The following is a 16,596-nucleotide window of genomic DNA, read 5'->3' as shown; positions in this document are numbered from 1 at the left end:
TGATGTATCCCCACAGCCCTATCAGATGAGCAACTCAACACCACCTGTCATGTTAGCTATCTGTTTTTCAACTGTTCACCCATTACTTTTAGCAAACTATTTCACCATGTTGTGGTGTAACTTTAAACAGTTTAACCCTTTTATTTAGCTAGTATTTCAGCTGTTTATCCATTAGTTTTAGCTAACTATTTCGAATTCTCTGTTCACTTGCCAACTACAGTGGCGGCCCTAGCACATTTGATGCCCTAGGCAACCCCCCCCCCCCCCCCGTCGTTTTGATGCGAGGATCATGTGACGTCAGGTCTCTCTATTATTCAGTAGGCTTTGCTATGTATGTTGTTGTGGCCTTATGTAATATTTCAAAATAATAGCTGTAATAGTGTTAGTAAAAGATAGTAAAAGTTAAACATTTTGATTATTTTTCCTTCCCCATTTGTGGCGCCCCCTATGGATGACGGTGCCCTTAGCATTTGCCTATACTGCCTATGCCACGGGCCAGCACTGGCCAACAAATTTTCATGCAATCTCTTCTCCTTACGGTGTTCCTCTGACTCTGGTTGGCAAAAGTGTGTAACGCATTGTCAGCCTATCATAGTTGGTAGCCTACTGGTTATTGTGACAATCGATTTACTGAAAGCTCCGGAAGGCGTTTTAGTTTTGGTGTCAAAAATCCCATATTAAACTTCGAATTCACGTGGTCTGAGAAAAATCTTGACTTCTGCACCTCTGTTCGGCTCTGTTTTCAGACCTGAGAAAATCTATCCTGTGATGGGAGACTTTGGCCAATCACAGGCCATTACCAGAGAGAGCAGCTGCCAATCATGTCAGTCACTGCTCATGATCTGCGGTCAAACTTTCAAACTAGGCAGCACTGATCAAACATGAATCAATATTCTGTAACTGCATTGCCTATTTGTAAAACATATTTTAGTGCTGTTTAGCTGTAAAATGAGAACGTTTGTGACCTGGCCACCATGTTGAAAACAGTCAAACCAAAGGGAAGCACTGCCCACCAGGGAAAGCAAACTTTCCTACTGCAGGTCTATGGGGTTTGTGCAAGTGGTGTTGCTGTAGGGCCCCAGCAGAAGCAGTTGCTCAGCTGGTTCAAGTACATCAATTGAGGTGTCTGCATCAATTGAGCCTCTATTTCATTACTCTCTAATGTCATAAAAAGTGGAATATGAGTGTTGCGTGGATTATATCCCTGCCAATTGTTATAGTTTTTGTGATGTGTTAATAAGTCATAAAAAATGTCATAAAAAGGGTCTTAAAAAAGTCATAGTATAGTATGTCATAAAAAGTCAGAAGAAGTCAGAGTGTACAATTTCCCTTAGCGGCCCTTAATCATATGCTGGCATCCTGGCACTGGCACTCAGTCATCAAAACTTTGAGAAGCCCTATAAGATTTTGGTTTCAAAATGCTCCAAAACAGTGAGTTTAGCTATTAAATTTTCCTCCTGGAACCCTACCGAGGGTTGGGTCGCAGAAGGTGTCAATAGAAAATGGTTGCCCCAATATTAAATAGGTGTCCTGGATCCAGGACATCATTCTCCACTATTGGTCCGTTCCAACTGTATTACACAGGTTCATTCTTACTAATATTTGGGTGCACATATTGACTGTAATCTGTCATGCAATGTTCATGTGAATTCTGTATGCACTAGGATCCAGAAACTTCATGAAATCTCAGCTTGGTTGGGTAATACATCAGGTAGGACTGGGCGATATGGACACAAATTCCAATCTTGGTTTTTCCAGGCTGAATGGTGATACATAATATATATCTTGGTATTTTCTACAAAATGGGCTGTTAAGTTGCAAGTCAAAGATACATTTTAGATGTCACAAGCACTTAAATATAAAACACTGTGATCAAAATTAAGTGCAGACACAGGACTTTTTTTTCCCTGTTTGAAAATATACAGCTGCACAACATGTAAATGAAAAATGATATAAAATAAATAGCAGGGCTGTACGTTAACTTTTTGCACACAGCACTGGAGCTACAGAGGTTTAAAGGTTTGCAGCACAGGACACAAAACTATAACATGAGTGTAGAAGTGTCAAGTCAGCCTAAATCCATTGTAGTTTGAACAATTTATAATCTTCATGTGGGGAGTTAAAAAGTTGTTTTCCAGTTGTTGTTTTGTCCTCATTACATACATCTTATGAAATATATATGAATTGTCACTGCATTTTTAAAACACATCTGTCGCACGCATCCAGGCACTGTCTCAATGTCACAGACTGGGGGAACAGCGATGCGCTATGATCCACCTCACACACAAACTAGCCAACAAATGCTCACGACACAATCAGGCATCTCTGTCTCCCACACACGCAGCACAGAGCTGGGTTGCACGTGTGCTACGGCGTTCATTGCATTCATCTCACAGACTGTTTAGCGTAGCATGTGCAACATATAGACAGATGTCACACTGCAGCCTAATTAACAGACAGATTTAACAGAGTAGCAGCTTTGTGTCTCTGGAGTCTCTTGTGTTGCTGGAGAACTTGTGAGTGAGTGAGGGGGGCGGAGCTGTGCGGAGAGGAGAGAGGAGATGCACACTGGCATGGCTTTTCAGCAGAATGGCATTATGTAACACAACTTGACCCTATATTGATATAAACGGCATTGTCTAAATCTAGATCTTGCTAGAAAATATATTGATATATCATACATACTGGTCATATTACCCAGCCCCAATATCAGTTAAGTTAATGTCATGTCCAGTATTTAGAACAGACTTCTCCCATCAGGTAGACACTTAAGGGTCTGAATTACATATAGCAGATACCTGAATAATTATAAAAACTCTTTCATCTCTCTATCAGGCAATCATCTATCCTCAGAATATAAGAACAGTGTGAAATGAGGGGCTGTGCTGCACATATATGTTTGCACTGGTCTGTGCTATGCAGTTTATGCCTGTTTCTGCGCTTTGTATTTTCTATAAGGAAACCTTTATGTCTAAATCCAATTTCTCTCATGACATATGAAGTATTCATGAATCAGGAAGATCTGTAGCACACAAAATTGTAATTCAATTTGGATAGTCATTTTTTTCCACATGCTTTTTTAATCATATCATAATTTCTGTTTTCTTACAATTAATACAAGTACACCTGGCTGTGAATTACTGGGAAGGACCACCAGATAATGGTGATGGCCATGCTTAAGGTAATGAGATTAAAACAGCTGCCAATATAGTTCCCTCTAACCTAACCGCTGCTTTATTTAAATAGCTTCAGTTAAACTTTCTTTGAACTTCATGAGAATCCTAAAATAGTTGGATGAGCAGACAAGCACAGCATGGAAGACAAGAAAAGCTCTGCTGAGTGCTACTGATGAATGACATTAATACTAATTTATATTAACTGACTGATCAGAAATGTTATACACATGCTCGTCAGTGTTCTACAAATCCTCTGTCAGGGTTATTGTTGCTAAGCAGCAGTTTGCAGCTCCAATATCACCTGTAACAGGTGAGTCTGAGCTAAATAGACCTCAGACCATAAATTTGACTGATTGGAAGGAATTCACTTGGCTCCTCTAATCTCTGCCATTTAACAGGCTAATTTTCACTTACCATCACCATTTAAAAGCTAAACATCTTTCCTTGTGGCTGACAGCGACTCAGATTAAAAATGCAATTTCTTAACATGAGCAAATGTTGAAGAAGTCCACAAGGAGAACCAAAACGGTATAAATAGGAAGACCTGACAGCTATGTCACTGCAGAGTGAACAAAGCCAGAGGCTTGAAAAAATGCAAACTAGCTGTGGATGTCTCTGCAGATAAACGATGCAATAACTCATCTGTGTACAGCTATTGTTGCTGTCTGAAGGAAACATGAGCCAGCAAACACCTGAAAAAAAATGCATAAACTAGCATAAATCAAGAAAAATGCAAATATGCACATGCTCAAATACATAGTCGTTACACACACCTCTGCACACACAGACGAGAGGAGGACAATTACATGACAAACACACAAATGAGTAAATACACTTAACTTAAACCACATTCACACTGAGATTTGTAAAAGAATCTGTGGTGGAAAGTAAATACATTACATTTACATTACATTCATTTGACAGCTACAGTTAATTATCAGGTAAGGGTTTTATGTTAAAAAAAGAGATAAGCTTGTAAAATATACACTAATCATAAAATATCAAACAAGAAGCTCTAGTCTTTTTGGCTTGTGACCCCGTACAAATAACCCCTATGCTTAGTAAAGGCCACTTGTCACATGTTAGCAGTACCACCGTAGTGTGATTGTTCCCTTTAAAGGGATAGTGCACCCAAAAATTAAAATTCAGCCATTATCTTCTCACCCATATGCCGATGGAGGCTCAGGTGAAGTTTTCGAGTCCTCACAACACTTGTGGAGATCCAAGGGGAGAGGGGGTAGCAACACAACTCCACCTAATGGAGGCTTAAGGCACCCCAGATTCAAACGTCCAAAAACACATAATTGAAAACACCAAGGCTACAATGAGGCTAAAAACAGAGTTCAAATGACGTTTTTCCAAACAATGTTTTATGTCGGGGCTTCAGGACACTTGGATCACTACGGACGAGCAGTATGGAGATACTTCGTGGCTTCAATTATGTGTTTTTGGACGTTTGAATCTGGGGTGCCTTAAGCCTCCATTAGGTGGAGTTGGACGTTTGAATCTGGGGTGCCTTAAGCCTCCATTAGGTGGAGTTGTGTTGCTACCCCCTCTCCCGTTGGATCTCCACAAGTGTTGTGAGGACTCTAAAACTTCACCTGAGCCTCCATTGGCATATGGGTGACTAGATAATGGGTGAATTTTCATTTTTGGGTGCACTACCCCTTTAACTGCATTTGTTTGACGGACTGAAAAGCTTAAACACTCCAGTATATTGAGCCCCCAAACAAGAAGCAAAGAATCAGTCCGAAGTCCAAAGAAAATTAAGACAAATTTGTGCAGCATGACTTTTTTCTTCTTTTTTCTTTTCACATTAAACATTTTGTGACCCCCAAGATGTACCTTTGGAGGAGGCCTGACCCATAGGCTGTATAAAATAATGGACATAGCTACTATAACCTATCAAAAATGTAAGTGGTTTGTGGACTGCAGTTTTGAAGGCCCTAGTTCGGCATTTCGGCCATCGCCATCTTGGTATTTTGGAGCCAGAAATGACCACATTTGGATGAGAAGGTGGAGCTGTGGACTGGACTTGATTTACAGTCTGTGGGGTGGCTATGGGGATTATCTTGCCTCAAGTGGTCATTAGAGGAACTGCAGTTTTTTGCACTTGAGCGTTGGTTTCGATTTTCAGCCCACTTGGCCTGACCACTTGTTTGGGAACCACTGCACGACACTACCTCACTAACTGTATATAAAGAAATTAAAACCTGAAGCAGCTGTAACAGTAAAATGCTACCTACACACTGATGCATTAACAACCTGGTAATATATTAGTTACAAGGGTTGTCCTCTATTGAAGTATATTTACATTGCTGTGTTGGTACTTTTACTTTAATCAAGAATCTGAATACAGTTTCCTCCACAGCTTAAAATCATAATTACAAGTTGGTACAGAAATAGCCTGCGATTGTGTAAGACTTCTACTTACATCTCACAGTCTCAGTCAGGTCATGTACTGACTAGAAAATATGAAATAAGGAAGCAAATAATTGTGCAGTGAACCAGTCCCTGGCCTCTGAAGATACACACACAGCAAACAGCAATAAGAGTGCAAGTAGGATCAAAAATACCAGCTACACACACGCATACACAAATACAAAACACATGTGCCCACATACATAGCTGTTTATGTGCTTTTCTATCTTGAGGCAGTCAGGGTTGAGGAGGGTTGCAAGGATTTTTGTGCTTACCTCAACAAGGGCTGTTTAGGGGGCGGCGGCGGGTCACCATCTTGGCTCTGCGGAGGCTTCTTGGTCACCTGTTTGTAAATGTTCCTGGCCGTCACCCCGAGCCACAGCATGGTCGACAGAGACGAGTAGTGCAGCACAACCCCGACCTGATACAGGGTGAAAGAAGGTACATGAAGTTGTTTATTTGACTTTTCTGAACTTTTGCTTCTATACACTGTACAGTATGTCTCTCTGAAAACAGTCAGGCTTGATTATGTTCCTGTAACTCAAAGCAAAGATGTTCGGGAAGAGCTGTCACTCCTCTCTCAAGCTCATCATCAATGTCACTCCAAGGGTGTCTCCATAGACGTTTTCCTTCAAGACCTGCCTGCTTTGTCTCATCCTTCACTAAAAGACAATAATACAAGAATGGAAAGACAGGTTCAAAAAAGTGCTATTGAATCATCAAGGTTGTTTGGGATAAGCGCATTATGGTGAGGTTATACCGGTGGATACTGAGCAGCTCCTTATCAGTTGAGTTAGAGGACACGAGGTGTGCACTGCGAATAACAAATATGAATATAAATGATAGTCACGTTGACAACTATCAGCGCGTGATTGTTTTCCAAAATGCACTGTATACATATCTTTGCTCTTCCTCGTTTTAATATTCATGAATTATGTTTGAATGGGGGAACTGATCTAACTTTGTTTAAAGGCTTTGCCGGCTCATAGAAAGAGCAGAGAGAGAGGAGAGTTACAGAAAAAAGAGAAAGAGAGAGAGAGAGAGAGAGAAAGGAGAAAATTAAAATGCGCTGAGTCTTCTCTCCACCCAGTCAGTCTGTTCATGAGGTGAGCAACCTGAGACACCCAATCAAATGGCTTCTCTCTAGCCTTGTAGGCCTAGGGACTGGAGCTAGTGGAGCACAGTCCAGATGCTAATTGGAAGTGTCCTTGAGCTGGTTGAGAGAGCAAAGAGCGGGTGGTAAGTCAATCACTGCTGCGGAGTTTCGCACACTTCAGAGCTTCATTAGTGCCGAGAACAGATAGAAAGGAAGTATGTTTGTAATATGGAAATGAGGGGAGAGCAGGGGTTCTCAAATGAACAGAGATGGTACAGGTAGGGGTACACATTGATCAGAATTGGCTGATTAAGGGCCTGTGTCCACATAGCTCTTTCCCTCAGCTGAAAAGCAGTGGCAGAGGCACTCGGGAGCACTTCTTCCCAGGGCTTCATAAAAGAGGCACTCTCAAATGCTCTGCACAGGTTTAGTGTCTGTGAAAACAATACAGTGACATTAACATTAGCTAGGTCGCTAACGTGATGCTACATTAACAACAACCTTACAATGTGTATGGTGATAAAAACACAACACTCACCAGCAGCATTAACTGTCTGGCTGATCTGCTCACACAAATGGGCTTTTCTGTCTTTGTTGTGATGGACATATCATACACCTTAGGAGAGACGGTAGCTAAAGGAGCTGCAGTGATGACACATGCGGCTGCATACTCTCTCTCCACTTTGGGAACAATTGCAAAAAGATGCTGGCACCCAGAAAAAACAAATGCTATGTGGACACAGGCCCTAAGTTTGAACTTCCTGGTAAGGGGCAACTTCTCCTGGTAAAGGAGAATAAACAAAACAAAAACAAAAAAATCCCCTGTAATGTAGGAAGTCAAAATGCATTAGTCAGAATAGATAAAACACAACAGCTGTGTTGTCCATCTGACTGTTTCTCAAAATATCTAATACAGATTACATAACTGCAGCCTGGACATTTGTTGTCAACATAGACTGTATGAATAATGGATGTACGTCACCCATTGGTTTATGGACTGCTGTTTTGAAGCCTTGAGTTTGGTCAACATGTTTGGAGAGAAGTTGGAGCCATGGAGGAGCTAGGGTCGGATCTGACTCACAAACTGTGGTGAGCCCTTGCAGATTGTACTCAAGTGGCCCCTCCCTTAAACATGCAGAGCTTTGGGCATTGAGAAAACTTAAACATGGGAGTTGTAAATTACTGCCTGTACAGTTGTGCTGGATGTTGCAATTAGCCTAAGAGCCCAAAACTGTTTTTTGTACCAGGCTGTAAACATGTTTATTTCTGCTGTAAAGTTAGGCATTTTACCATGGGAGTCAATGGGAACTGACTCTGTTTCGGAGCCGTTCAGTGAACTGCAGTATCTGGCACTTCCACATTGGCTTCATTTGTCACCCTCAGAGGTTGCCGCTTGGTTGTCAAGCAAATACAGTACCATTATGCGATTAAAACATTTAATCACAATTTTCAGACTATAGTAGCCCTTTTCCATACACATGTCCTGGCTTGGCTTGACTTGGTTTGACTTGGCATGTCTGCCCAGCATAGTGAGCATATTCGTCTCCATACAACAGGGCTACAGGGCTGTTAGATTGCTCATGCTCGAAGAATAAATATATGACAGAGTTGGGATGATTTCTGGTTTTGCCGGTCTGGTCAGGCATATAAGCTTAAAACTGATTTGGTTTATGCATACCAGCTGAACTGACATTTGTCATTATGACATGTTCTGACAAATTAAAAAGTAACCCACATCAGTAGCCTGTGCTGACGGTGTCGTGGTGATAAACCCAGCTTGTCTTTCATTAGTAATGAGCAGTATGATAATGTGATTAACATAAGATTATGTTTATATCTTTATAAATGGACTAATGGAGCCACTAGTGTCTGACACGCTGTGCACAATTTACTGCAGAGCCGAGCATTGGCAACATAGGGGAGATCAAATTTCATTGGAGGTGTGAGGGGGATGAATGCTGCGCATGTTGTGTTTGTTTACTGGAAAGTTCATGTTATTTTTGGGGTGATTATGAAACATGGCAGAGTTAGTCTCTCAAGAAAAGTAAAACTTCCCCAATATGGCAACATTTTGGATTTAAAGCCAACGAAAGAGGATGTATTGGCTTGCGCCTTCCTCAGGGTGTAGTGACACACAGTGACACCTGCATGTCTCTACATCCAGTAAGTCTTCCTCTCTTTTTTTGAAGCATACCCTTCCATGAGCGCCGCTGGTTTGAGGGACACCAGTAGCGCTCCTGCTACCTTTTTCTTCCAAAAAAAAAAAAGGTGTCCTAACTGGCTGCAGGTGATGTAGCACTGTCGTTTTGAGCTAAGATTTTGCTGGACACCTGTCTCATTTCCAGTCTCAATTTGAAAGCGCTGCAATGGATGAGCAATGGCTGACTTATGAAGTTGAATTGAGGAGTTATGTATATGATTCCTTCTAATTTCACTACAAAACCTATATAGGGTGGCAGAAGGCTGGAGAGAGCTCGCTGGCAGCACGGTGGTGTAGTGGTTAGCATTGTTGCCTCACAGCAAGAGGGTTACTGGTTAAAACCCAGGGTGAGAGGTTCAAACCAAGTGTGGGGAAGCCCCTCTGTGCGGAGTTTGAATGATCTCCCTGTGTCAGCATGGGTTATCTCTGGGTACTCAGGCTTCCTCCCACAGTCCAAAGACATGCAGGTTAATTGTCCATAGGTGTGAATGAGAGCGTGAATGGTTGTCCGTCTCTATGTATCAGCCCTGCAATAGTCTGGCGACCTGTCCAGAGTGTACCCTGCCTCTCGCCCAATGTCAGTTGAGATAGGCTCCAGACCCCCGCGATCCAGCGGTTATGGAAAATGAATGAATGAACCTGTCTCATTTCCTGTCTCTAAATTTGAAAGCGCTGCAATGGATGAGCTGATTCATGAAGATGAATTGAGGAGTTATGTAGGCTATAAGATTCCTTCTGATTTCACTACAAAAACCTATAAGGTGGCAGAAGGCTGTAGAGAGATCGCTAAGGAGCAAGCTAGGCTACTTCCTTCTGGCTAAAATGTATGTCATTTTCAGTAAATATCACAATGTAAACATTTGTTTTCTCTTTAAATGCTACAAATGTGGGAAGTTAGCAAGTAGGCTACTCAGCAATCTTTTAAGTGGTTCCGTCTTCAGTCTGATCTGGAGCACACAGCTGATAGCTACTTGGGTGGTTTACATGATTTAATGTTTTCCAGCAAACACAGAGCTCTGATTTTTGCAATGCAGCATGATAGTCAAACGCTCATTTTCTGATGGGACACAGTGTCATTATGTTCAACTCGGGAGCGGCTGCTGATTCAAGTGCGACACCTGGTAAAATTAGGTACACTGTTCTGGTGTTTGATTTAATATGAAACCGCTTTGAAAATTATTACACTGGCCCAACCCTGCATGAGACAATCAATACAACTTGACTAGAAAATCCCATGATGAGCACATCCACTGATCTCAGACTGGTGAGCAATCAAATAATGATGCCAAACCCAAAATCAGGTCGCCTACCAGGACAGAAAATGGTACATCCAACAAGAACAGCAGCCTGCCAAATGAGTGACACACAATGCCACTCAGACACCAGTGTCACCAAAAAAAACTACCACATTGCTCATGTTTTCTTTCTTTTTTTTTGTTAAATGTTTTTTTATGTTTCATGTTTGGTCACACTCGTTTTCACTGTTTTTCCATTCAGTTTGTGAAAAATAATAGAAACTCTCTAATGAGATTGCCAAATTAATATAATTTTGCACCTGAGAAAGGTTTTGGATTAAATGGGTTCGTATGTTTAGATAACACCTATAATCAATCAGCGCAGGTTGATTAGGACAGCCTGCCAAGCTCAGTCCCATTTTGATATTTTACTATTCACACTTGCTGTGTGCTTTCACCTGATGTCCCTTTGTTAGTAGAAAATCTGGGAAAATACATATAGCAGTCAGTCATCGGTTCAGTGAGCAGCACAATGATCACACAGTTAACACAACAGGAAGCTGGAAACGGCCCCAGAAAACCTGATCAATGTGTCCCTGTTAAAAAGCCACAGCTTCTGTCACCTCAAACTGCCTCTTACATCACGTAGGATGGGTGTCAATGATGCATGAATTAATCAAACTGCACACCACTGAAAAAAGTAGTTTGATTTAGACTCGTAAAATCGTGACAGCTGAAAAGTAATTGTGTAGGTTGCATAAACGCGAGGACATTAAAACAAATGTGTGTCTCTGCAGTATCAATACACAGCTTTAAATTCAACACACATGCTATAGGACAATATACAGTCACCTTCTTAGCTGCAGTTAGCTTGTTAGCTCTGCAGTGCTTTTAAGTAAGTGCCCCTTCACGGTCAGTTGTGTAAAACAGCAACTGATGTGACAAGACAAAGACAAAGATGTCATGTTTGATACAAGTCAAGTCCTGATGTCTTCAGTTGGAAGAGACAGAGTATGACTTAATGTGAAATTAATGAGGAGTCACCACAACAGGCTGTGCATCCTTCTGCACTTAATGTGCTACAAACACACCACACTACAACAGGTGATGAACTCTAGGCTCACAGTGCACTAGTATTTTTTAGTCAATGTTATAACTTACTTATCACATTAAGACATAAGAAAGATATATGACTACGACACACAGAAGGAGCAAGACAAAAGGTGATTCAGTGGGAGGAGGAAATGTGAATTTACAATGAGTTATGAGGAGGTCTTATTACAATGTGTGTCACTTAACTCTTGACTATTTTTGATGCTATTTTACATTGTGCTTTTTATTAATTAATCATTTCCAACATACAGTCAGTTGGGATCCAATGTTTATGTATCAAATACACAACAAAGGAGAATATGGAATTTGAGATGTTGTGCTATGATTTAATCAAAAGAAAGATGCAATATGACGTAACACCTGACTTCACACAGCAGCACAGAATATCAATAAAAGTCTATCAACTGTGTGAAAGAGTATGCCAGCACCTGGAAACATATAAAGGGACAGTTCACCCCAAAATCCAGAATACACATTTTTCCCTTATACCTTTAGTGGTACTTATCAACACTGATGTGTGAGTAGTCGAGTGTTGGAGATATCAGCTGTAGAGATGTTAGCCTTTCCTTCAAAATAATGGAACTAGATGGCACTTGGCTTGTGGTGCTCAAAACACCAAAAAATATGTGTGAAAAAAACCTCAACAGCACTGTCTCTTTCCATAAATCATGACCCGCTTATCCAAGATAATCCACAGACCTTGTTGTGAGCAGTTTCATGTAGGAACTATTTTATTTCTACCAAACTAAACCAGCCAACCTTATCTCCGCGCAGGAGGAAGCGTGCATCTACTGCTAGCTCACCTAGCACCACTGAGCTTGCTAAGGTTACAGCTCAGCCGAGGAATTTGTTAATGTTTACATCTCGCACTTTAACAAACAGGAACATCTCATCCATGAGTAGATGCACACTTCCTTCTGTGCAGTGACACAGTTAGCGGGTGCAGTTTGGTAGAAAGAAAGCAGTTACTACATGAAACTGCTCACAACAAGGTCTGTGGATTATCTTGAGCAACCAGGTCATGGTTTCTGGAAAGAGACATTGCTATTTGAGTTTTTCACATATATTTTTATGCCGCTTTGAGCACCACAAGCCGAGTGCCATCAAGTTCCATTATATTCAAGAGAAGGTGACTCTCTCAGCAAATATCTCCAACACCCTAGATTGATAACTAGCACAACAGGTACGAAGGAAATATGTATTTTTTTTAAAAAATGGGGCGAACTGTCCCTTTAACAGTAAGACAGTGTACACCAGTAAAAAACCACTACCAACAGTGTAAAATGGTACAAAAGCAGTAGTACCAGATAGTTATAGTGGAACACAGATAACGCAGATGGTGAGCTGTGGGCAGATCTAATTGCCTGGAAAACAAAGCAAACCAATTGTTTGCTCAGGACCTAATATGCTGCCATTTAAACACTGAGTAACTCACTCCATATTCAGTTATTGACATGTAGCTGACATTCCTGACATCATTTTGTGCTCAGCTTTACACCTCAGTTCTTCTAGAGCGTATTTAGAGTGACACCTTTTGGCTTTGGTGTAGTGTCGTACTGCCTTTAAAGTTAACACTGTCAGATGAATTTGGGCATATGCTAACACCACACTCAATTCAAAGGTCCCTCTAAGCTGTCTTCTATGGGCATATTCATTATATCGGCTCCCCACTGTTTTAGATGCATAAGTAACCAGTCTACCGGAAGCATTTCACATGTGGGGGAATGAGCTCAGGAACACTCAAATTGGACCCAATGGAAGTACAAGGCAAATCACTGCAGATACTGTAATATGTAGGGCTTTTTTTTTTTTTTTTCTAGCGGTTGCCGTCACAACTAATTTCACACTGGAACACTAATGAGGAAATCCTCTGTAAAGCATCTTTAAGCTGACAGTTGGATGTAACCTCAGATCTAGGTCACATCCTTAGCCAAGCTCTTTGCTAAATTAATAGGTTATTTAACGCTGGTCACATTCACTGAACAATCAACTAATCCAAATGTTGATGGTCTAAGGTAAGACGAGGTGAGGCGAGGCAAAACAAGGGTATACTGTATGTTGTGCTTAATACAAGCAAACAGAAGATGTAGTGTGACAGCTGGGGCGTTGCTCAAATCAATGACAAAACGAGCCTTGTTGGAGGAAAAGATAGAAATAGAGATCAGAGATGACTTTGACTTTGAGGCCATAAAGACATCGGATGCTGCATAGCGGCAGTGCCACAGTGGGCGGGGAGGCAGTGCAAGACTGAAGAGTGGCATACAGATAGAGAGCAGGAAGATGAGTATAGGATGCAGGTGGGGATGGTAAGGGAGGAGGGTGAGGGGCGGAGGGCTGGGTGGGGAGTGCATGCTTGAAGTGCTGCGAGAGCTGCCAGAGCTAGTTTCAGAGCTCCTTGAAGTTCCCTCTGTCGGAGGGAGAGCATGTACTTATGTGTCCCCCTGGGAGGAGGGAAAGGGGGGTGCATGTATGTGTGTATAGAGGGGAGGTGGGATGATTGGGGAGAGAGCTCAGCAGGTACTGCGTGTACGAGTGTGTGCATTTCAGTGTGTGTATGTGTCCGTGTGCCTTGTGTGATCACACATCTCCTCAAGCAGTCCTGTAATTATCCCAAATTGTGTCTGGTGGGGCCTGCCTCCATCCCAGTGGAACAGCAGACAATCTGGGCTCCTGCCCAAATCTGCGGAGAGTTGTCCTGTTAGCGGTGATTGGGTAAAGGAGGAGCAGCAAGAAACATTCAAAGGCCGCGGGATAAAATTAGATAAATGAATGAATGTTAAATAAGTTAAAGAGCGACAGCAGGGCCGACTAAGTTACGTGGCTTTGCCAACAACACCTGCACTCAAACTGCAGGAGATGTGCTACATGGGTAGACTTCACTAACATTTATTTTCTAATACGGCACACCTTATGAAGGGTTATAAGTTGTAACTAATGGATTTATTTTAATTTAATAAATAATGTATTGATGCTTAGACCAGAGTAGTGTAAGCATTTAAAGCAGCTACAAGGAGTTTTTAACTGGTTTTGAAACACTCCCAGTTCCATATTGATGCCTCTGTATGGTCTACATAAGCAAACGAGACCATCACAGAGAAGATTGGCTATTTCAATATACTTATTCTTAATGCCTGCTATAAAGTCTGATTCCCCATGAAATCAGACAAATCGATTTACAGCACAAAGACTGGAAGAGCCTACTTCTACATTTTCCCAGGCAAATCTTTGCAGTGAGCACGTTAGCGAGTTAAAAAGCAGCAGGAGACTTTTCGTCAAAGAATAATTGGAGAAAATTTTTAAAAGGAACAGTGATAGAGCATGGGCAACACAGTCAACCCTGGTCACTCATTCACCAAATGGAAAGAATTGTGGGGTTTGAGGAGATTAAAACCCCATGAATTGGCCCCCTTCCTTCTATCCTAAACGTGTACATAATATGTCTCTTATTTATAAAATACATTGCGAAATGTGGTATTACATCAATATATGAATTTACATTTATGGCTTAATCAAAGCTAGCTAACACTTTTGCAACTGTTAGCTGAATGTAGCTAAGTTTACATTGTTTCACCATTGTCACATTACAATTAATCTTCCATAGCAACAAATACTGTAGGTACATTATGTCATGGCTATGCATCCTGCAAACAACTGTTTTTAGAAAAAGAAAAAAAATATCAAAAATATGTTGCGTCTTTATTTCACTCGCTTCTTAAATAAATGCATGTGCTAGCCAGATCAAGACCTTAATGACATGAGGAGGGGTGCTAATGCAAAAAATGCAGTATTTATGTGGAGAAAGACCTCCGCTTTTGTCCATAGAGGGCGCCAAAATCAACACAACATGAAAGTTCCTTGTAGGTGCTTTGGGTTGCCATGCTGTGAAAAATCCTTTAAAATGGTCCTATTAACTAGATCTTAAATTTATCAGAACTTAAACCAACAACTACTCACCTCCTGAAAAGAAGAATATCCAGGCCAAAACAACAACTGACTCAAATCGACTGCGATTGCACTGGAAGAATAATTTAACAAGGGCCTACTAATATTTATAACTGCAAGTCTCTGACGGCTTATTATAAAATGAAAAATGTATTACTTTTATATCCCACTAGCCGTTAATTTCAGTTATTAATGTTAGTAGGTCAATAAAATGGATTTCTCATGTTCTAATAAGCAATCAAGATGTATTAAAGAGCTGGTAAATAATGACAATGCACAGCCAAAGGGATGACAACCCAAAAGCTCTCCTCTCTAATGCCCTACTTCTGGTCAATACAGCATTAAAGCAGCCATAATCAATATTTTGTAATAAAAATGTATGAAATAATGTAAAAATAATGTGTCAAGGTGAAAGGGGTTGCTTGTAGTAAAGAACCTACAGACAATTGTAAATTTAATCTTGGCCTTACAGAGCTGTATATAGCAAGTCTCAGTTAACTGTTCAGCTATTTGGCCCACAACTTTACTGTCTTGGTTCACTCTTTCAGCTCTCATAGTGTCGGTTTTGGCCAAAGCATGCAGCTGTTTTCAACAAAAAAGCTCTGAAAACCCACTGTACACTCATTACCTGCTCAACACCAAACAGAGAGACACAGTTAAGGCTGTGCTGGTTGGACGCATTGGAGCATTACGCAACTAAAGAGTCAGATATTTCTCTCAGGAGTTGGTAGAGACCAAAAACAGAGCTAAAAGAGAGTCAACAATGGGCTTAAATTCATCAGAGTGACCAAACATGACCTCAGATGGATGATAATGTTGCTCCGTAATAATTTGTCACGTCTACATAAAAGGTGAGGATATCACAAAGTTTTGTTTTGACTGCCTCCAAAAATGATTGGCTGTTGCAGTGTTATGAGAAACACAAGAAACACAAAGCTTACAATTTTTAATTTGTGTCCCAGTGTTAATTGCTCACTTATCTCTTGGAGTGGCAAATATATATCAAAAACTCATTTCTGAGTATTGCTTTATCAATTTCCTCTCTTTTCTCCATCTGAAACACAGTCAAATATTTCTGATGACTCATCCAGCACTAGGACCAAATGTATCCAAGCTAATGTGATTTGGGGCAAGTAACTAATTCAGAGGTGTGTGTTTGATGTTAGTCATCAAAAACTGCCTGTCTCTTCTGTGTCCTCAACATACTGCCCTAACATGAGTGAGGAAGGTGTGGTTGGAGACTTAAAGGGAAATTTCGGTTTATTTCAACCCGTCTCCTATCGTCCTAAATTTGTTTCAAGTCACTAGTGACATAGAAATAATAGTTAGCATGTTAGCCGTTGGCCTAAATACAGCCGTAGCGTCAGACCTGTTAAAACGTAATTGAACGGGCATCCTTTCAAGTGCAAAGTT

General features: G+C 41.0%; 1 protein-coding gene across 2 annotated transcripts in view; it reads right to left on the bottom strand.

Annotated features, from left to right (window-relative positions):
- LOC126406623 (adhesion G protein-coupled receptor A3) overlaps positions 1-16,596 on the bottom strand; it is a 240,138-nt gene that overhangs the window by 16,299 nt on the left and 207,243 nt on the right. For both annotated transcript variants that reach the window (XR_007571729.1, XM_050071035.1), the window contains exon 17: positions 5,873-6,018. Coding sequence is in view for 1 of the 2 variants with exons in the window: in XM_050071035.1 (XP_049926992.1) it covers positions 5,873-6,018 (146 nt within the window). In the remaining variant the exon portion in view is untranslated. The remainder of the gene's footprint in view (positions 1-5,872; positions 6,019-16,596) is intronic.

Source organism: Epinephelus moara, chromosome 19 (genome assembly GCF_006386435.1).
Source record: "Epinephelus moara isolate mb chromosome 19, YSFRI_EMoa_1.0, whole genome shotgun sequence".
NCBI lineage: Eukaryota > Metazoa > Chordata > Actinopteri > Perciformes > Serranidae > Epinephelus > Epinephelus moara.
This window is presented reverse-complemented; position numbering and strand designations above follow the sequence as displayed.